General features: G+C 51.5%; 2 protein-coding genes across 2 annotated transcripts; both read right to left on the reverse strand.

The window, feature by feature from the left end:
• Nucleotides 1-12,323: 12,323 nt before the first annotated feature.
• On the reverse strand, nucleotides 12,324-14,346 carry LOC109786830 (patatin-like protein 2). Its single transcript, XM_073509817.1, has 4 exons — nucleotides 13,803-14,346; nucleotides 13,535-13,712; nucleotides 13,285-13,446; nucleotides 12,324-13,076 (listed from the first exon to the last, which is right to left on the reverse strand). Exons 1-4 carry the CDS (start codon nucleotides 14,216-14,218, stop codon nucleotides 12,531-12,533), a joined length of 1,302 nt encoding a protein of 433 aa, XP_073365918.1. The 5' UTR covers nucleotides 14,219-14,346; the 3' UTR covers nucleotides 12,324-12,530.
• Nucleotides 14,347-20,525: 6,179 nt separating this feature from the next.
• On the reverse strand, nucleotides 20,526-21,575 carry LOC120976355 (Bowman-Birk type trypsin inhibitor-like). The gene is made up of 2 exons (XM_040403233.3): nucleotides 21,328-21,575; nucleotides 20,526-21,259 (listed from the first exon to the last, which is right to left on the reverse strand). The coding sequence occupies exons 1-2, from the start codon at nucleotides 21,446-21,448 to the stop codon at nucleotides 20,673-20,675; spliced, it is 708 nt and encodes a 235-aa protein (XP_040259167.1). The 5' UTR covers nucleotides 21,449-21,575; the 3' UTR covers nucleotides 20,526-20,672.
• Nucleotides 21,576-21,846: the final 271 nt, after the last annotated feature.

Below are 21,846 nucleotides of genomic sequence, written 5' to 3' on the forward strand. Positions count from 1 at the left end.
GAGGCGGATCGTTTTCTACACCTGCCACCAAAAAATACCGGCTCGCTAGGCCCATTAGAAACATCTTGTACAGAAACATCGTGAGCCCTAGCAGCTAACCCCTCACCACCCATCACCACTACCCACATCTCTCGCACTCTGCAGTCTCCTCACATTCCAATCTCTCTCTATCTCATGTCCCACAGTTCACTACTGAGAAAAGTGTTACAGGTGGCCTAAAATTGGTGGCGGGCAAAGGAAGGCACCCGTCACTGCTATTTTTGAAACGCAGCAGTGGCGGGTAGCAAAACATATACACCACTGTTGTTAGCATAGCAGTGGCGGGGGAGTATAAGCGCCCGCCACAAGTGTCCCCAAATTTGCGCACGTAATGAAAGTGAGCACTGACGGGCAAGGTTAACTACCTGCCACTAGTTTTTGCCCATTTTAGTTGCCGAAAATTCAATTGCCGCGAAAATAGCAAACCAACTCAAAAATCTGCAAATTTGAGCACGGGGCTTCCAAATAGCATCTATTACTCATGGAAAAAGTAATAAGTTTAAAATATTTTAAAAAATGATTTGTGTGTGTGAGATGGCTGTTTTCGTTATAAACCCTTACATGTGGTGGAAGAGTGTCCTGTTTATACATGATGTGCATCAAGTTTTTGTCATAGCGATCTCATATTTTTACCTCTCCTCTTCGTCGTTTCACTGAAAAATCCTCCAGGGACAGCGGAGTTGGGGTACTGGTGTGTAGGGGGTGCTGGATCTGTGGTTCCTGGCGAAGATTCCTTGGCAACGACGGTTTATCGGGGTTCTGGTCTTATGGCCGCAGACTTCACGGTCGCCATGGTCATCTTTACAAGGTGTTGGCTCCGGCAGTGGAGCGGCGGCGGCGGCAATGGCGTGCCTTCAACTCGCTTAGGCGGCAGCTGTGGTTGTTGTGTGGTTTGAGGACCTTGCTGTAATTTTATTTACTTCTACAGTGCTCTGTACTACTTTGAAATTTTCCGCAAAAAAAGAAAAAAAGAAAAAGAGAGAGAGAGAGAGAGAGAGTGAAGAAGTATAGATCTACAGCAAGGACCAACGTCATACAAACCGAAAACCTTTCATACAGGGAAATTAAGCTTGCGCGGGAGAAAGAACAGTAGAGCAATTCCTCCACCATCACGAATGCTCCACACCGCCACGGAGTTCAGAACTACGAGCCACCTGTAGAATCTTCTCTGCCTTCACGACCATCTCCTCTCTACCCTTCTCTGGGACAACACCTTGTCTGTATTTAGCTTGCTAGCTAGCGAGCCAGTTGATGAAAGTGGAAGCTATTTAATTCTTCCTTTAGCAAGTTGATACTCCTCCTTAATTGTTTACGGAGGGAGTTGATTTTTTTTGGAACATAGACGCTAGCAGCGTCCGACTTTAACTTAATAAAGCCACCAGGCAGAATCCACACATAGAGTATTACAAGCCAAATAAAGTCAGTCAAGCGAGCCCATGGCTCAAGATAAAGCTAATAAGATCACAGCCACATGTTCAGGAACACAAAAGCGGAGCATCAAGGCCAAAGCTAGCAAAACGAGTAGGATCAAGGAGCAGCCATCGTCCCGTGCCGCGCCTTCACCATGGTTGTCTTGATCAGCTCCATAGTCTCTTTCATGCGCTCGATGTCACGCTTCTTCCCCAGTGGAGCCCAAACCTGAAGGAAAATATGGCATTTGAAGATAATATTAGCGGGGTGGGACGGGAACTTGTGTTCAATCGTAATTTTGTTACGAATCGTCCAGAGGGACCAAAGAAGCGCCCCAACGCATCTCCAAACTATCCGAGCATTGGCCCCTCTTTGCGCCGTTAGGATAGACAGCATGTCGTGGCTAGAATAAGGGTTCCAATTTTGATTGAATGCGTCTCTCACCGCACTCCACGCAAATCTAGCAAGCACACAACCAAAGAAAACATGGTTCGCGTTTTCCCCTAAACCGCAAGTGGTGCACGTGCCGTCCGCCGGCCCATTTCGTTTGGCAACGTTGTCCGACGTAGGTAAGCGGTTGCGAAACATTTGCCATAAGAAGATCTTGATTTTGAGAGGAATGGCAGCCTTCCATAGCCCCCTAGCTATATCTAATGTAGTTACCGCAGATAGCTTGTCATATAGGGACTTGACCGAAAAGCTCTTAGAAGCGGTCAACTTCCACGAGATCGTGTCCGCCCCAATACCACGGGACAGACCACCCAAGTCGTCCGACAAAGCGCCCCAGCTTGCAGCCTCCCTGGGCGCTAGATTCCTAATGAACGAGATGGCTGGAGGTTGGACGCGTAAAGCATCGGCCACGAAAATGTTAGTGTCCGTTGCCAATTGGTACAATTCCGGATGAGATTGCCATAACGGCTCCTGACCCCACCAATGGTCGAGCCAGAACCGTGTGGACTTGCCGTTGTTTACCCGGAACTGCGCACCTACTGAAAACGCCGGTTGAACCGCTTGGATCCCGTTCCAAAAGGCCGAGCCGTTTATTTTAGCCTTGAACAAATTTCCCTCCGGGAAATATTTAGCTCGGAGGATGTCTGCCCAGAGCCCCGACTCGTTTTGGGCAAGACGCCACCACCACTTAGTTAGCAAGGCCACGTTCATGAGTTTAGAATTCGTAATACCTAGGCCGCCAAATTTTTTTTGGCCTACACGCAGCTGCCCATTTCACTAAGTGATACTTGCGCTTGGTCCCGGCTCCTTCCCAAAAGAACCGGGAGCGAGGAGTATCGAGTCTAGTGTGAACCCCATCCGCTAGAAGGAACATCCCCATAGTGAATATAGGGAGGGAAGATAAGCTCGAGTTGGTTAGGATTAGCCTCGCCGCCGAGGACATAAACCTACCCCTCCAAGGGCTCACTCTGTTAGCGACCTTCCCGTAAAGCGGTTCCCATTCCGCTATGGTAAGTTTCTTGGTCGATATCGGGAGGCCCAAGTATTTAATTGGAAAGCTCTCTAGCTTGCAATTAAGGAGATTCACAACCCGCGAGCTAGCTAGATCATCCATCCCAATGGTGATCACTTCGCTTTTCAGGAAGTTGATCTTAAGCCCTGATAAGATCTCGAACGCAAGCAGAAGTAGCTTGGTGGTAGCTAAGCTGTGGTCGTCGGGTTCGAATAAGAGCATCGTGTCGTCTGCGTATTGCAAATGCGTGACCCCACCCGGAATCAGATGCGCTACGAGCCCTTTAATGTGTCCCGCTGCCCTCGCTTTATTAATCATGGCCGCCAGTGCATCCGCAACAAAGTTAAAGATGAGCGGGGAGCTTGGGTCTCCCTGACGGAGACCGCGCTTGTTACGGAAGAACTTGCCCATTGTGCCGTTGATATTGACCGCCGTGTGCCCACTACACACGAGGTGCATGATGCGGTGAACGAATCCTGCCTCAAAACCCTTTTTGAGGAGGACTTCTCGCACGAACTCCCAGTTGACGCGATCGTACGCTTTCTCAAAATCTAATTTGAGAAGCACTCCCTGTGCCTTGGCCCTTTTCAACTCATGAACGATCTCTTGTAACGCAATTGGTCCCTCGAGGATGTTGTGATGTTTGAGAAAACCCGTTTGACTAGAGCTAATCACTCGTTGAGCGACCGGAGCCAAGCGCGATGCATACGCTTTCGCACAAATTTTGAAAGGGACGTTGATCAAGGTAATGGGTCTAAAAAGCTTAATGTTATCCGCCCCTTTGACCTTAGGAATAAGGCAAATGGCTCCGTAGTTCAGCCGGGAGAGGTCCACCCTGCCTAGAGCGAAGCCATTGACAATATCGTAAAACAAGTGCTTAAGGCAGGGCCAAAATTTCTTAAAGAACTCCACCGGCCAACCGTCCGGCCCAGGCGCCGTGCTCGTTTTCATGCCGTGTAATGCCTGGTCTATTTCCTCAGGAAGGAATGCAAGGGCTAACCTATCGTTCTCTTCCTGCGAGACACGCTCCGCGGTATCCCACAAATCACCACGAAGGCGTAAAGGTTTTTCAACGGCCGTCCCCAGAAGGCCTATGAAAAACTCGTAGATATGGGCCACGATTTGGTCCTGTGCCAGCAGAACACCCTGGTCTGTTTGGAGGCGCAGAATGGTGCATTTCCTTTTCCGCCCGTTCGCGTAGGCATGGAAATATCCAGTGTTTGCGTCTCCTTTCGTGACCCATTTGACTCCGCCCCTGCGTCGCCAATATTCCTCTTCCGCGCGCAAAATCGCTGTAACTTGATCTTCCAATGCGTACCTATGCGCCCACTCGGCCTCCGAGAAAGGCCGGCGATCAGCCTCCATATCTAACAGCGAAATAGTCTCAACTATGCGCGCGCGCTCTTTCTTGGACTCGCTACCATGTTTAGCGCCCCACCCACGCAGGTAGGCACGCAGCTTGCCAGCAGTCGCGACCTAGCACTCTGCTGGACCGCGTTGGGGTCCCAGGTGAGCACAAATCACGCCCCAACGCTCAACCACCATCGGGGTAAATCCCTCTGCTTCAAACCACGCCGTTTCGAAGTAGAACCTAGGGCTACGACGGATGAGCTCCTCCCCTGAGGAGAAAATGAGCGGGACGTGGTCAGATCCGATGCGCGTCTCCGCCACGAGGGAGCACATGGGGAACAGAACCTCCCATTCCGGAGTAAAAAAGACCCTATCTAGCACGCTACGGACCGGCTGCATTTGCTTGTTAGTCCAGGTATATCTGGCACCAGTCCATGCGGCCTCCTGCAATGCTGCTGCCGCAATGGCATTATTGAATAAGGACACCCTTGTCCAGTCAATATGAGCATTATTCTTATCCGCCCCCGAGCGAATTAAGTTAAAGTCTCCCCCTACCACCGCAGGGAGGTTGATATCCCTTTTGGCCCCGACCAGGTTGGTAAGTTCTAGCAGGAACGCTGGCGATCTGGAGTGGTCAGCCGGCCCGTAGACACACACGACCACCCACGACAGACCAGAAACACGATGTTTAATAGTAGCAGGTAAAAGGAAAACACCAACATCCCAATGCAAAACATCACATACATCTTTATTACAACCCAACAGAATGCCACCAGAATGACCCACAGAGGGAACCCACTGCCACTCAAAACGTTGTAGAGGATCAAAAGCAAGCAAATCCCTGAAGGTAAAATCAGATTTAATCGTCTCTTGTAACGCAACCACGTCGATATGCTCTTTGGCCATGTGTTCCCTAAGCTGCGTGCGCCGACCACCGTGGCCACAACCACGGATATTCCAGAACATGTAACGCATCTAAATCACCCTGTTACGTAGGCGCACACCTCTAGAGGTCACCGCCTTCGCCACTCTCTTCCTAGCCGCTGCTCGGCCATTAGAAGGAAGGACACTAGCTTCCCTAGCTAGTGTCACCTCGTCGGGCACTCTCGCATCAACAGCCTCTACTGGCACAATGGCTAACTCGCTGTTGCTAGCACAGCGCACAGCAGCGGCCGCCAGCGCAGCCTGCGCCTCTTCCCTAGCGTGCACAAGAGATAAAATATCGGACTGCGCCCCACGGGTCTCCACCCCGCAATCATCTAGAATGCTCACCAGGTGCTCATCCGAGAAGGCATTAAGAATGCGAAAAGAGGGCAAGGGGTTACCTGCGGTGTCCATGTTCTTGTCGGTGATGCGGAGTTTGGCGCTCTCCAAGGAAGAGAGGTCGCCGAGCTTGGCCTTGGCCCGAACGCTCGGGGCGCGCTGCACCACCGGGACCGCCTTGGTGCGCCTGGCCTCGTTGATAGTCCCCGTCGTCCCCAGCGCTGCGCCCAGCTCACCACCAAGGTCAGAACTCTCCGCCTCCGCCACCACCATCGCCTGCTTGTTCGCCGGTTTCCTCCCCGCCGTTTTCTTCGGCTGCCTGCCCCCACTGTTGGAGCCTCGGCGCGGAGCAGGCGTGTTGTCAGCTGGCTCGCTCACCACGCAACCAGAGTCCGCCCCCACGGCCACTGGGGAGGCAGGGATTGGAAGAGAGGGAGAGACAACAGAGGAGACCCCGCCCGCGCCAGTCATAGTCGCCGCCACCTGGGATGGGCCATGGTTGGACTCGTACTCGTTGAATGTAAGCTCCAGCGACCTGGCTAGCGGGGGCCCGCTGACTGCGGTGTCCTGAGTCGCCACCCCCATGGCACCAATCTCGGCCGACAGCGCACCCAGCTTGTCCCAAGTTTCCGTGTCAATGGATGTGTCCTGAATGCTGTCGTCTTGGTCCTCTCCCCTGTCCGGCATCATGGTATCCTGGTTCTCCGCACCACGAGGGCCGCCCTCGCACCCTTGCGACTCCTTGCCTAGTTCGGCCCTGCCGTGTTTTCCGATGCCCAGCGACCGAGCGCCCGGATTCGCGTTCTTGTCAGGAGGGTTGGCAGGGCCCGCTCCCAGCACGGCCCGCTCACCACCCCTTTTGGGCAGGGTCTCGCGCTCCACCTTGATTTGGTATCCCTCGTGGTTGAACCACACCTCGACAACTCCATTGAGCTTCTCTGGGGCTTTGCACGCAAGCTTCATCCGGACAGGCCCCAACCTGATCAGAGAAAGTTCGTCGACCACAATTGGCCTGCCCAGCATTCGGAACCCTTCCCTGATGCGATCTTCACGCCTATGTTTCTTTGGGATGCCATGGAGACGCAGCCAAGTCTCCGGCATCACCATGGGTTGTACCTCCTCGTGTAACATGTCGCGCACCCGCGCAGTGATGTCATTGATGGACAGAAACAACTTACCACTAGATTTCGCCATGTGTAACAGATCTGCAGAAGGAAAGACCACCACGAAGTCATCATCACCCACTTGAGAAACCTGCCAGTCCCAGTCGCCTGTCACCATGTGTTTCAATTCTTGCTTGAGAATCCGTAGGTTCAGCTTCCCCGGCTCCGCAGATAAGATGGCCGCGTTCTTGATGCGAGCATCTATGGGGGCTTCGGACTCGTCCACGTCCTCGAACTCCAGGCAGAAAAATCCTTCCCCAGAAATGGCGCTGCCCATGATTTGGAAGTGGAGTTGCCGGCCCCTTGTTGGACAGTGTGCGGACGCATGCCCTTCTTCCTTGCAGAGCACACACAGGGGCAAGAACTTGCACTGAGACTGGAAGTGGCCAGGGCACCCGCACTTGAAGCACTCCACGTCCGGCGCCACTTCCACTGGGATGGGTTCCTCCGCCGTACCCTTGGGTGCAGAGGTCAGCGCCACCGCCAGTGGAGCTGCCCGCGGCTTCATGGCCTTTGGGTCCCCGTGGCCCCCACCACCGCTGGGGAGCGGCTCGGGCTTCCTCTCAAGCTCTCGACGCCGCTGCTGAACCTTCTTTTTCTTCTTGCGCTCCTGTTGCTGGATCCACCACGGGGGAGGAGGACCCCAATCCCCCTCGCGCCCGCCCTGGTCGCGGGATCCACCTCTCTCATCTCTGGCCTCGCGACCACCCGAACGCTCGCACATCACATGCTTCGCCTTGTCACGTAGCTCCCGCTCCCTACGCCGCTCCGCCTCCGGATCTGAGACCTCCATCGGCCGCTTGTCCGCACGTCTATCTCCCATCACCACCGCCGCGAAGGACTGGAGCAGGGGGGGAGGAGGGGGGCAGATCTGGATCGAGCGGGCGGAGTGTGCAAGGCGCCGCACCTCGCGAGTGGTGGCTGGAAACCCTAAACGGGGATCCAGGCAGCCCCTCCTCACCCACTTATAGCCAGTGATCGGGCCAGTGTCGGGCCGCGGCGCGTTGGGCCGTTGGGAAACATGAGGCCGCGGGTCTGAGGACGTCTCCAGTCCAAGTCCCACAGGAGGGTCGGAAAACGCCCCAGACTGCCCACACGGCCCAGGCCCAGAAGCCGCTTCCAGCCCCACGCCCGTCGCCAACCCCGGAGGGGCCCCCACCAACGGCCCACCCGACCCAACCCTAGGGCCTGGTGCCAAGCGCATCGGCTCCGGACCGCACGGCGCCCCCGCCGCCTCCACCGCCGCCGCCACAGGGGACGCCGGCAGTCGCGGCCAGTCCTCCCTGGACAGCTCCGTCTGCGACACCGTCAGGCTCGCCGCCGCCTTGGCTCGAATGCACGTCGCCGCCCCCGACGAACCGCCGGCACCCGAGCCCGAGGCGAACTCCCGCGGCGGCTGCCAGATGCGATACGCCATGGATCTGGAGCCACGGCCGCCCGGCGCGAAGCGACGCCCGCGCCCCGAGCGCGAGGCAGCACCGTCCTGCTTCGCAGCCAGAGCCACGAAGTCGCCGATCGACGGCCCTGCCGGCGCCGCGCACAGGCCTCGCTCCGGATCCAGCTCCCCGCCTTCGTCCTCCTCATCCGAGTCCTCCGACGCCAGCGCCCAGAAGCGATTTTGGCGACCTGCGTCCCCCACTGCCGATGAGCCGGCGCGGCCCTCCCCGCCGCTCACCTGTGGCACGCTCGCGTTGCGCCGGGCCACGGGCCAGCCCGTCTTCCCCGCCACAGCTGGTTGCCACACCGCCGTCGGCGCATCGCCCACGCTGTCGCCCAAGCTGTCGCCCATCCGCTCCTCTCCTTTCCACGGAGGGAGTTGATACTAGATGTATTGTTGAGACTGACGCCGATGCCCGCGCGCAAATGTCGGATGCGGCCGGCCTCGATGGATGATACACGTGGGAGGTGTTTGTTTCGTCAGTTTCTGGCCGGGACCTGATTACAGCGATATCCATTACCGTTACGTGTGTTTGGTTTGAGTCGGGCTGGAATCCCAAACCGCGTAATCGGTTACAGCGCTATACAAAAACGATTACGCCCACACCTGGCCGTTAAGCGATCCCATCCCCGTTCCACCTTTCTCGCCCACGTCTGTTTCCTCTTCTTCCTCAACATTTTTTGCGTCTGCCTCGCACGAGCCACCATGGACGCCGCCGCCGTTGTCGCCGTACCACCAGGGCTGCCGTCCACCGCCGCGGCCGCGGCCGCTGCAGCCGTACCACCATGGCTGCCGTCCACTGCCGCGGCCACCTCCGTTGCCGCCGTACCACCATGGCCGTCTCCATTGCCGTTGTGCCGCTGGCCGCCGCAGCAAATCTGTCCTCAAACCACGCGTGCAACGTCCTCAGGTCTTGGTCGTGGAGCTGGAGAATCACGCAGGGGCAACCCTAATCGCAGTTTTCTTTTCTTGTCTCTTTGTTACCGTTACCTGAATGAGTGAACCAAACAAACCAGCGACAGTCCCATTACAGCCGCAAATGCGGGGTAACCTGATTACGTTACCATTTACGTTAACGGAGCCCCAACCAAACACCTCCGTGGTGTGTGTTGGCCATGCACATGCATGCATGTCTCCCCTGCTCTGGCCGGCCTCATCCACTCTTCTGTTCCAGCCACGCCTCTACAAATACCAGACGTACGTACTGTACTGGTGGCATATCTCAATCAGCTTGAAGCCAGTTAGTACTTGGTAGACACACACATGGGCCATGGGTTAGAATCGCAGCTCTGTTGTGTGGTGTTTAGTCCTCGTACTCATCCTCGTCGCCGTTACGGCGGCTGAGGGGAGGTCCATCGGAGAGTGCCAATCGGAATGCTTTGGCTCCTCCCACTACACGCAGTGCATGTATATGTGCAGACTTCGCCTCGCGCTCCGAGGAACATATCAAGAAGCAGCAGCAGCATTACGAGGGAGGTGCCGTTGGCCCAATTGCCGTTAGATGGCAAGAGGGAACCTCATGCCCCAGATCCGCCTTCTCTCCTGTACCTGTACCTGTAGGTTAACTACTACTTGTAGGGAGGTGCCGTTGGCCCAATGGGCTTCCTCCTGTACCTGTAGGTTAACTACTACTTGTTCCTTCCTAGTTGCTCCTTCGTTTCCGGAGAGGTCAGGGGGCGAGGAGGCGCTCCTGCCTTTGCTTTGCCTACCTTCTCAAGGTGGTCGGTGTCTCCCTCGCTGACGGCAGTGATGAGGTGGGTCTCATGGCCGCTGCGTCAAATAACCTTCGGATATGTCTGGATCCATGCTCTTCCACTCCTCTATCCGAGAGTTGGAGAAGATATCCATGCCTGCCTGCAGGTCCTTTAGCTAGGTTTTCCGTTCCAATAATCTTTCCTGCTATCTTTCGATCTGCTCGTTGGCCTAGGCTTCTTCTTTCATCTGCTACTTGTGCCCGTGAGCCAAGAGGGGTCATTAGTGTCTGCCGCAGGCCATTGGCGGTGTCGCCGCCTTGCTGGTAGCAGCCGGAGCGCCGGCTTGTCGTGGACAAGGCCTCCTCCAGTCAATCGAAAAGACTTGGAACTTGAAAGCCTTTCTGAAGCTTGTAGCAGCTCCTGTGCAGCGGCGGGTGGTGTGTGTGTGTCCCTTATGGACCAATTTGTAATCTTTTTTCTCTACATGGTTGCTTATATATGTAATTTGAAACCTTTTCATCCCTGCAACTCTTTTCGTTTTTATTTAGTCCCCATATTAGCTTTAACTGAATTCAAACTTTATAAAGTTTGACCAAATTTATAGAAAACAATGTAAACTTATACAATAAAAAATCTTTATCTTTACTACTAATAAAGCGCAGACTGCTTCGCGCGATTCACCATCGTGGCAACTTTGCAAAAAAGTCCTTATGCTTTTTGGTATTCGACCCGTACTTCGCGAATAAGTGGTGTCAGGGAAATAACGTTTCACGCGATCTATTGGGCCTTGGGGCTCCGAGTACGACCCTGAGCAGGCTACCGCTGCTGCGCCAGACTGCCTCCTGTGCCTCCGCCACGGGTCCGCCTCGCAGGCTGCCCCCGTGCGCACAGGCCGGTCACCAGGAGCCCGATACGCGACGGGCCGACGAACGCGGAGCAATGTCTCTAATCACCACAGCCAGATCTGCGAGCAACCGAGCCACCACTGCACACCATGGAGGACAGCAGGCGGCCGAATCCGGTTGGGGGCGACAAGCAGTGCCGGAGCGGAGCCACGGTGGCAGCAGGCACTGGGAGGAGACCGGCGTGACGAGTTGGCCGCCGTCGCAGCATCTGCCGTCACCGCGCCCGCCCGTCAGAGCAAGGTCTTGGTTGCCATCATAGCATCAGATGCTTCCGGCGAGCATCCTCGCGGCATCGGCGCTCACGCCGACGAGGGGCAGCTTCGACACTCCTATCCTTTGCATCTTTAGCAAAGGAGGAAGTGATCAACATGAGAGAAAGCTTGGAAGCGAAGGAAGAGCAAGCTATGCGTGAAGATGTATGTAAAGGCATCACCGCCTTCAAGATTGAAGCTTACAGAAACAATGAGGGTAACTTGAAACACTTAACGGCAATTTCATCAGAGAACAGTCCGATGATGTTGGCCTCAATCCTGGTACTACCGGCCACAATCGCAGTGCTATGCACGGTTCTAGAGAACTAGCAAGACCGAGCCTCAGTGTTCTAGAGAGAAACCCTGGTGGTACCGGCTTCAATCCCAGTACTATCAGGATCAATCCTAGTGCTTGGCGGGATTATGAATCATCAACACACTAAAGAAACATCATGTTGAAACATCTGCATGCGTGCAGACTGAAGTTAGCACACGTCACACGTGGTTGCTCCTAAGTGAGTTTGGCCCATCTAAACCTAGAGTTATGTATAGAACTGTACCATTTCTCCACCTCTCATTAGGGTTACATATGAAAAACTAAAAATAGGATAATTGAGCATAGTCTCCTTCCCCACTCTAAGCCCTTCATTTGTGGAGATGTATCCAAGGCCTCCCCTTGTCGACATGCATAATGTCTTCCTCTTGAGGAGTTGAATAACCCACTTTGTTCTTGCTTTCTTGTTGTGTGATTATTAGAATCCATGTACCTAGTGGAGTGGGAAACAGTTTCAAGTTGAGTCTTGTTGAACGAACTAAACATAGCTCAATTGGTTACGTTGCACGTGGTGGAATCTATCTATGCGGGTTCAAGTCCTAGACTTGTTGCGGGTGCTCAGTTTTTCTAGATTTATTTCAGATTTTTCGGCGATATGTTGGGAGTGTAAGAACCACTTTCCAGCGATCAAAAGAGTGTTCGCTAATGGCTAGATTCATGAATACAAGGCCATCTCAATGCTCCACACTTACCGATCCGAGCATTTATGAGGTACATCAGATCCGATTCATAACTCTAAGCTGTTATCGATTCCGTAGGAGGGGCTTCTCCCCTTGACTTTATTTGATTTCTTATTTCCCCAGAGATTAGATGAGTACATAGATTTTGATCCCAAAGACGGAAAGTGGCAGAAAAGTAGGTGCATTTTATTCACTACATGAATATGCAACTTATAAACTTCTAAATGATATATAAGACCAGTCCGTTGATTGTCAAAACTACATGGTTAACTATCTTAATCAAGGTCGAGAAAAAAACTAAGTGACAGTTACTCATCATGTTGGAACAATCAAAGAAGTTCACAAATTAGCACATTCGTGCCATATAAGCAGTAGTTTATATAACAAATACATTGGACAAATGAATGGGTATCTACATAAATCAACAGATATATATGACCATCGGATAAATGAATGAATATGTACACGAATATATCTATACAAATAATAATAGTGCTCGTCGGGCTCATCAAATTCGAATAGTAAGGAGTGACCCAAGTCTCTATAATTCAACATCGCCCTCCTTCCCAAGCCTGGCTTTGCGCTCCTCAGACAACATGCGTGCGAAATTGACCAACTCCTCCTCGTTCGTGCCCCTGTTTTGGTCGGGCTCATTCTTGCCCGTCTCAGCATTCACCTTGCACACCTGCCTCTTGAGCAGTGCCTTGCCAATGTCGACGAGCCGGTTGAGGTTCTCCGGCGTTGACACGTCGACGGAGGCCGTCTCACCCTTGAGCTCGTCGTCTTGGATCCGGAGGTAGCGCTTCTCGCAGTGAAGCGCCTGAAAGAGCACAGAGGCGTGGATGTCCACAAGGTCAGCACTGGCCTGGCTGAAGCTATCGATGATGGGCGTGGCGCCCCTGTTGTAGAGCCACCCAAGAAGGCCCCACTTGCTGCATTCGGCAGCGTCGAACTTCTCTTCAATCTTGGCAGTACCGGTGCCAAGCGAAAGGATCATGAACTTGCCATAGTCCGCGGGCTTGATGGGGAAGAAGTCCGGGTTTCCCATCAGGATCTGCTTGCTGACGTCCGTCATTGCCAGCAGGGTCTGTAATGTATCCACGTCAGTTGTCAAACAGAGAATGTTCGATACATCAACATCATTACCGGATGATAGTCAACTGTTTCCATACATCAACATCATAACCGGATGACAGTTAGTTAATTGTTATACTATTAGATGATAAGCTAATTAATTAGGTTAACAAGTCTCACTATAATTGAGGTGGCGTGTCGTGTTAGCACGACGAACTCACCGGATTGTTTGCAGCAACGCCACCGTCGATGAGGTTGAACTGCCGGGGCGTGCCGTCCTCGCCCTCTGTCAGAAAATGGTGGCCGGGGAGGTAGGTCGGCGCAGCGGACGTGCTGATGCAGACGTCCGATAGAAGAGCGTTCTTCGATTTATCCTTCATGGCCTACATACGAGTTTCATATATAAATCAGCAAGCGTGGTGCAACCGTGCAAGCAACTGCTTATTAACATGTTCTTCACACATCACGTACGTTGTAAGTGGAGAAGATTGTGGGCTGCAGGAGTTTGATGTCGAAGGTTGGGATGACGACGTTGTTGAGCGTGTCGCCGACCCGCGTGTCGCCGAGCAGCTCCTTGACGACGGAGTGGAGGTACTCGCCGTTGTACTTGGGTCCCATCATGCTCCTCATCAAGCTGAAGGGCCCTTTGCTGCACCACAGAACATACACACATACATCAAGATGGATGGTCGATCATGGATGCAGGAGATTTGCACGTGCGATTTGTGTTATTGTGTACCTGGCTTGAGGGAAGATACTCGGGCAGTGGTCGAGGTAGAACTTGTTGATGTCCTTGGCGGCGAAGAGCGGACGGCCCGCGTCGTCTGGCGTGCTGAGCATGGCCGTCACCAGCCCGCCGGTGCTCGTCCCGGCGATCACGTCGAAGTAGTCCGAGATCCTCGCCTCGGGCCCGTCGAGCTCCTGGAGCTTCTCCTCGAGGAAGGCAAGGATGGTGCCGGGGATGATCCCGCGCACGCCACCGCCGTCGATGCTGAGCACTGTAACGATGTTCCCGTAGGAGGGCGGAGGCGACCTGGGGCTCCCCAACGACGACGACGCGCCACGGCTGAGGGCACGCTGCGCCGCGTTCATCAGGATCCGGGGCCCGTTGCTTCTCAGCCCGGCCCCTTCCGCTACTTGCATGGCCGGCGGCATGGTGGTTACGATTGACCTTGGCAACCTCAAACTAAGACCTTAACTCTCTTTACGAAAGTTGTTCAGTCGGCTGGTTCGCTTGTCTTCGGCACTTGTGTGACGATCGACGGCGTTGTTGGTGGCTGAGGTGCACGGCAGTGCACCATATTTATATCCATGGGATTAGGAAAAGTCGTGCTCCCCGCCGAAGCGCCGGAAGCATCGTGCTTATGCAGGCGGTCATGGCCGCACCGTACGTGCGACGAGTCAACAAGTTGAATTGAAGGAGCCAAAGACGCGGGGACGGGCGCCGTGGACCGTAGCATGCCGGTCATGGCCGTGGGCTGAAGATGTGCAGCGTGCACACGCTAGCATTGGAGGATAGTTATTCTAAATTCCATGGACCAGGCTGGCCTGAACTCCTCGTCCAATGGGGTGGTGCCACTATATTTCGTGTGGCATGTCCAGCGTCCAGAGTGAGTGGTGCTCCGCCCGCGGGACACGTACCGACAAGGTACGAATTCTTTGTTGTTTACCTGGTCCGTTTACTCTCGGGAATGTTGGATGGGTAAACGTTCCTACGGTGACAAGTTTCTCCTCCACGAAAATGTACGGAAGACCTAGACCAAAATATTCGTGGAGCTACTGGCCATAGAATAGAAACAAGCCAAAATTAAAGTAAGTGACACTAGTGGTTCCGATCATTTTCTCTTCCCATTTCCAGCACAAACTCCTAATGTAGACTAGTCCAAGTTGACACGCATACGGGGTCTGATTGATGCTTTCTCTGCATTTGCAATTGTTGGTTTTGAATTCAGACCGCCATTTTTTACCGCAATAACTATAACTGGTATTTTGGCATCATTTTGCTGATACGCTACCGAGGTTTGCCTGATGATGCTATAAAATGAATGCCGAACACGAGAGAGTTTCTCTTCCACGAAGATGTACAAAATCTCGTGCAGTGGTGCTCCCTCGCTCTGCACCAGAGTAGGGATGGCAATGGGTCTCCATTACCCGCGTACCCCGAGGGAAAAAACCGTATTAGGGTAAGGATATGGGACACAAATTATCAATGGGTACTTGAAAAAAATGTCACACCCATTGGGTAGAGAGGGTAAGGATATGGGACACAAATTATCAATGGATACTTAAATGAAAAAAATATCACACCCATCGGGTAGAGAGGGTAAGGGTATGGGACACAAAATTATCAATGGGTACTTAAATGAAAAAAATATCACACCTATCGGGTAGAGAGGGTATGGGTATGGGATCGTATAACCCATGCCCGCTTACCCATGTACCCATCTAAAATGTTGACAAGCGGGTTTCCTTTAATATTCTAACATATTAACTTTCCCCCTAATCACACTAGGTAAAAACTCTAATGTGCATTCAAATTATCTCTATAATTAATCGTGATTTTGTGAACTTAAAGTGTATGACTATGTGTTGTTATTTATGATTATGTGTTCTTGTTTAACATTTTTATGGGTTGCTTTATGTGCAAGTTTTTTTAAGAATGTGTCTTTGTACATCGTGGTTTGAAATGTATTTTCTACTCAATTTGACGTGTTGTAAATGCGGTATTTTTTATCCACGGGTACCCATATACCCTGTCGGATGATGGGTATGGGAAAAAGTTATACCCTTGATGGATATGGGAATGAGTGGTAGGTAAGTTCAGCGTGGATGGGTAAGAGTATGGAGAAACTCCACCCGTATCCATACCCTGGGGATGTCATCCCTACACCAGAGATTAGCTGCGCTTCCTGAGACGACGTACGTGGACCAAATACTAGAGTGGTTCCTTCAAGGTGAAACTTCACGGCTGGTCATCCAAAACAAAATAGAAAAAAAAAGTGACAGCAATACTGCTTTTAGTCGTGTTCTAGCTGTTTCAAGCAGCAACTTTGTAGACCAGTTCAAGCTGACACAAAAAACAGAGACAGGTTCTGTCCGATATTTCTGCTGAGTTTTTCTTTTTCTTTTCTGAGACATACTTCTCCTCAGCTTTTTTTTTTTGAGCGGCAAGAAACTGCTTTATTGATCACAGGGGATGTTCAAAGGAATACAAATGGGATCATGCGGGTACCCTAGCCACAAATGGCGACCCGTACTTCTCCTCAGCTGCAATTGACGGTTTTGAATTTGGACCACCGACGTTTTCCACAGCGGGGCATATCCGGGGCAAATGGGGCGCCTAGCACCCCCAGCTACAAGGGCCCCGGCCCATGTACTACACAACACACGCTATTGTTGTTTCACCTTGAATGAACCACAACCGACTACACTCAAAATCTGGGCAATACCTATCTGACATTCACTGCCTCAACTTGCCGGAAAAACGCACACCGACAATGTGCCATAAAATCATAGCACGGTGTCTACGGACAGGTTTCGGGAGTGATCCTGTTCTTTGTTTTCTATCAATTTTCTTCGATATCAAACCCATTTTTTCTCTCCCTTTTTATGTTTTTGGGCTCCTTTTTACATGAAATTCACAAATATTTTATAAATTCAAGAATGATTTCTTAAATTTATTATATTTTTTAAATAGACATAAAATACATTTGAATATGATACTCCCACCTATCCATATTAGTTGTCGCTCAAATAGATGTATCTAGACGTATTTCAGTGCTAAATATATCCGTTTGAGCGACAAGTAATATGAATCATATGGACTAATATTGTTTTCAATACATGAACATTTTTTAAGGTTAGTGCACATTTGTTTGAATCAGATAATATTTTTAAAATTCGCATATTTATTGAAAAATTCCTGAACATTTTCTAAATCATGCAATGAAATATTTTTCTTTACCTATAACAAATCAAGCCGCCCCTTTTTCGGGGGAAAACTGGCTAGAAGACCAGAAGACAACAATTAGATGAATGAAATTCAACAGAAGCACAGGCAGAGGCCTCTAACTGGGCCACCTACCCAATTGGTACCTATGTGCCCCCCCACCCCCCCCCCCCACATTTCCTCGCAGAGAGCGTCATATAGAAGTTATCCAAAATCTCTGTACACAAAAAGATTACCAAACATCCCGCCGACATTGAGAACACAAAAAGGCCACGTAGAATAGCAGCCTGCATTTTTCTAAAAGGATGTTTCAGCCTCCTACCGATTTTTTACTGTGATGCACACAACCATATAAAACTACTAAGGAAAAAACACAAACACTAAATAAAGACTTAATATATGTGATGTTTTGTCTTTTATGTGATTTTATTCTTCTTTGCCCTCCCATATATATCTAAGCCCCCCCCCCCCCCCCCCCCGCCCCACCCCCTCCATCACATCTAAATCATGGCTTGGTCCTTAGGCAGACATATTTGGCTGGAGAACCAAGTGTGTCACAATCTATTACATGTTGTTCTTAAGCCGTATATGAAAGGCTGATTGTGCTTGACTCCTCATCTGCTACAAAGACCCCTTGGATCTCAGACCTTCCTACGTAGACGAGACATGTTTACCCTCCAAGCAATGTTTATTCAGCATCGACGAGGCGATGTTTCGTAGTTTAGGACATGCTCTTTTGCTTTCTAATTTTATTCATCGTTTAGTGGCTGTCTTTGGACTGGCCTGGGTGTGTTGTTCGTGCTATGCTCATTGTTCGCAGCGAAATGTAGTCATCTTGTACTTATAATTCTGTCTTCTATAAAAATATGATACACCTAGGCATAATCTCGAAAAAAGAAGTACTCAGAACCGACTAAGATGGCCAATGACTATGTTAAATCTTTCGTTTGACTAATTGAAGGGTACGAAGGTCCCATAGATTCATTATAAAGATAAAAATGTAGTAATACAAACCACAACTCACACATGACACCAGAAGATGAATATATTGTAACTCGGTCCAAGAATTTTATAGTACTGATCCAAACAATAAACATAGTTGCAATTGGACTGCTGTCCTGCCACAAAGCGTCAGCACAACATCGATCTTTGCCGTTGCCGATGACCATACCCCCTGAGATGACAAGATGGCTGTAGCATGGGGCACTAGAACTTCCTGGAGGTCGTGGAAACATATATTGAATCGAAGCACCACTGCCTTTTTATTGGCCTCCATCTAGTCGGGAAGAAGAATGGGCGGCAGTTAATACTTGCGGATGAAGAACGCTTCACGTCGGAGCTTTGAACAGTCGCCTTTTGGCAAGAAGAACCAGCGGCGGAGATAGGCATATCCACCTTGTATAGCCAAGGGCTACCGATAATGAGCTCGAGCAGCGAGAACAACTGTAACTTCTTCACCAGAGAAGCAGTTGCATCAAATGACCATGTTAGATCCGCCCACTCTCCATTTCTTTGTCTTCCCATCTCGCAAGAGAGAGACTTCAAAGGCTGAAGAAAATGTATCCGTACCACACCACTGTCCCTCCCTCCCCCCCACCGCTACCGCATCTACATGGGAGTCGAGGGAGAGGGCCTTGAGAAGCATCCTAAGATCGACAAAATACACCTATAGATATTGATAGATATCACAAAGGATCCATCATGTATGTGTAAGAGCAACTCTAGCAGAGTTTCCAAAAGAGTAGCCTCCATAATTAGTATGTTGTGCACTTCAAAAAATTATAGAGGCTTGAGATGCAACATGTAACCTTAGAGTCCTTTAAAAAAATAGTTAACAGAGTCTTCGTATTTGCTGCTTTTATAATCATGGAGACCCATTTATGAATGGGACATCCTTTTCCCGGAGCCGGCTCCTCTGCCGTACTGCACCCTGCCGTTGGCTCACTGACGCGTGGGGCCGGGCCCACGTGTCAGTGGGCTGACGGCACGTCAGAGGAGCTTCGTCCCCTTTTCCCCCAACCACTCAGTCATCCCACGTGAGATTCGACCATTGGAAGTTTTCTTTACACCACATACAATCTACATGCAACTGCAATATGGAGTTCTCTTCAAAAGCCAACCTCGAGACGCCATATATGACTGCTGGGAGGCCATATACGGAGGACACATACATTATGATGATCCCTAATGAGAGGGTGATCTCTAACGACATGACAAATCTGCTAGAGCATCATTTCTGCCAAAATCACTATAGTTGCGATTAATATGGTGATCGGACTCTAATAGAGTTGCTTAACACAACAGACTATTTTTTGCGAGGGGAGAACACAGTTTTTATGACTACTTTTATCCTTCTTTCCATAAAGGGAATATATTAATATCTTGAAGATACCAATTACACCCGGCCTCGGTAACAGCAAAATGTCCTACAGACATTACAGATGCACACAAAATTACAACAAAAAAAGATAAAAAATAAATAAAACTAAAGATCTCGCTAAGGTGATCAAAACCACATAGCTTTAATACAAACCACTGTGAAGGCAGCACCCGGAGTTCAAATTCTTCAAAAGCGACGCCTCTAAGAAGTAAACAGTGCATAAGTGACGTCGTCGTGCGATCATAGATCTCAGGTTTTCACCATGGAGAAAGTCTGCACTCTCAAAACAATACCTTCAACAACACCATTGCCAGGCACAACCACATCAGGTCAGACCTTGGATTTTCACACTGAAAGATTAGACTATGTACTCCTCCGGTGACAAGTCAAGAAACACCAAGCAAAGTCATCATTGCCTCGAAGGCTCAATCCGCCGTTACTATGCCTCAGACCTTAGCCGCCATATGACATTCTCTGCCACTTTCTTCACCATGGAATTCAAAACACCGACATGTCCCATGATGGCAACAGACAACGAAGTTTCGCGTGACTCCTGAAGCCGCACGCCAAGAAATATGGGTTCATACGACCGAATCCCAACCGACCTAGCAATCTACAGATATCAGGCGCCCAATGAAGATCTCCGACGTAGCCTTCAGATACTTGTCACCGGCCAGATCAATGAGGACAGGCATCAAGCAGAACACCATCTTGACACAAGAAAAACCCTAGGACCACCTCCTTTATTAGGCAGATCGGCAGGCCGCACGCTGCCACCTGCCGGCTACTGATCAGCAGGCCGAAGAACTCAGTGGGCACCGCCGCGAGCACCCACACCATGCAGAGATGAGGGCTGAGCCGCACCGAGATCCGCAACAGCTGTGATTTGCCTAGTCCATCGGCTATACGCAAGTGCGTACGTGCAACAACACAAGTACTTAAGAAGGGGAGAATTCACTTCCTGGCCTCTGCACCAAGCCACCAACTACGAATGCAGACAACCTTAACCTAAATTCATCTCCACGAAGATTTGAACCTAGGTGTTGGGTTTGTATATCCACTCCCCCAACCAGTTGAGCTAGGCTCACTCCCTCGCGACCGCTTTTATCTATCCATCAGAAAGGACTACAATAGAAAGGAAAATGCTCACATGGGACCTTTTCTTGTTATCTTATTCGATACACCCTAACATTTCTAATCTAATCTTATTACGTGCGGCACGATCCGTGAAGAACGCGCCATCTCACGTGCCCTGACGCGATGCTAGTACACGGAGGCATCTAAGGACTCTGGATAAACAACAACAAGATCAGAGAAACCAGCAGCAACTGCATCTGTGTGGCGGCGGCGAGGGATGGAGAGCCGCTGGGGTGGTCATCGTCGTCGTCGTCCTTGCCGCACGTGGGCCCGGGGTCGCCGTGGTACTGGTCGTTGCAGACGTGGCGGTTGGGGTTGATCCCGAACGGCTCGCAGCGCTTGCACGCGGGGGCGCACTCCTCCACCTCGTCCAGGCACCGGCACGTCGGCGGCATCGACTTGGTGCAGACGGTCCGGTCGCAGCACGTCCACGGCCTCTCCTCCTTGCCGCACGTCGGCCCTGGGTCGCCGTGGTACTGGTCATTGCAGACGTGGAAGGCCGGGTTGAACCCGGACGGCTCGCACGCCTTGCATGCGGGGGCGCACTCCTCCACCTCGTCCAGGCACCGGCACGTCGGCGGCATGTACTTGGTGCACACGGTGCTGTTGCAGCACGTCCATGGCCTCTCCTCTTCCTCGGGGACGCCGCCGACGCTCTCCTCTCTGGCCGCCACAACATGGTCCGGGAGTGGGAGTGTTTGCTCCTCGGCTCCCTTGCTCGTTGCGAGACCTGAACAAACGACGTAGGTGCTCGGTAAGATAGATGAACAAGCAGAAATTCAGAAGTCGAGGCATCACCTTCGCCGCCGTCGGTAGGGAGGCGGATGCTGTCGACGCCCACGTCGTCGGCGGCGACCATGAGGGCCGCTGTCGGGAGCGAGAGCATCAGCATAAAGGTGGCTGCAGCGCGTCTCGTCATGGCTGGTGAACTGTAGCTAGTTAAGCAGAAGATGGTGGAGTGGCGTTCACGTCGACTAGATGGAGTATATGTAGCCCCGCCGGACCAACAGCGAGGCGACGGTAGAGGAGACCTTGTGGCGTGGCACGGCAGTCACGGACCTCGAGTTAGGAGCTAGAGCATTTGTAAACTGCGTGCATTCATGGCGTGGCCACGTGGGGCTCATGCAACGCATGCATCTGGCGCGCACCCACCGGCCAAAAAACGAACCCCTATGCGCTGACCTGCTAGCTGATCAAGGCACGTGTCGGTCGCTGGCCGACACTTAGGCTAGTCATAGTAATATAAGTAGTAACATAGATGACACATAAGAAAAAAGATGATGTGTCATATAATTAAAGAGAAGAGAGACAAACAGA

The sequence above is a fragment of the Aegilops tauschii genome, chromosome 3 (assembly GCF_002575655.3).
Source record: "Aegilops tauschii subsp. strangulata cultivar AL8/78 chromosome 3, Aet v6.0, whole genome shotgun sequence".
Taxonomy (NCBI): domain Eukaryota; kingdom Viridiplantae; phylum Streptophyta; class Magnoliopsida; order Poales; family Poaceae; genus Aegilops; species Aegilops tauschii.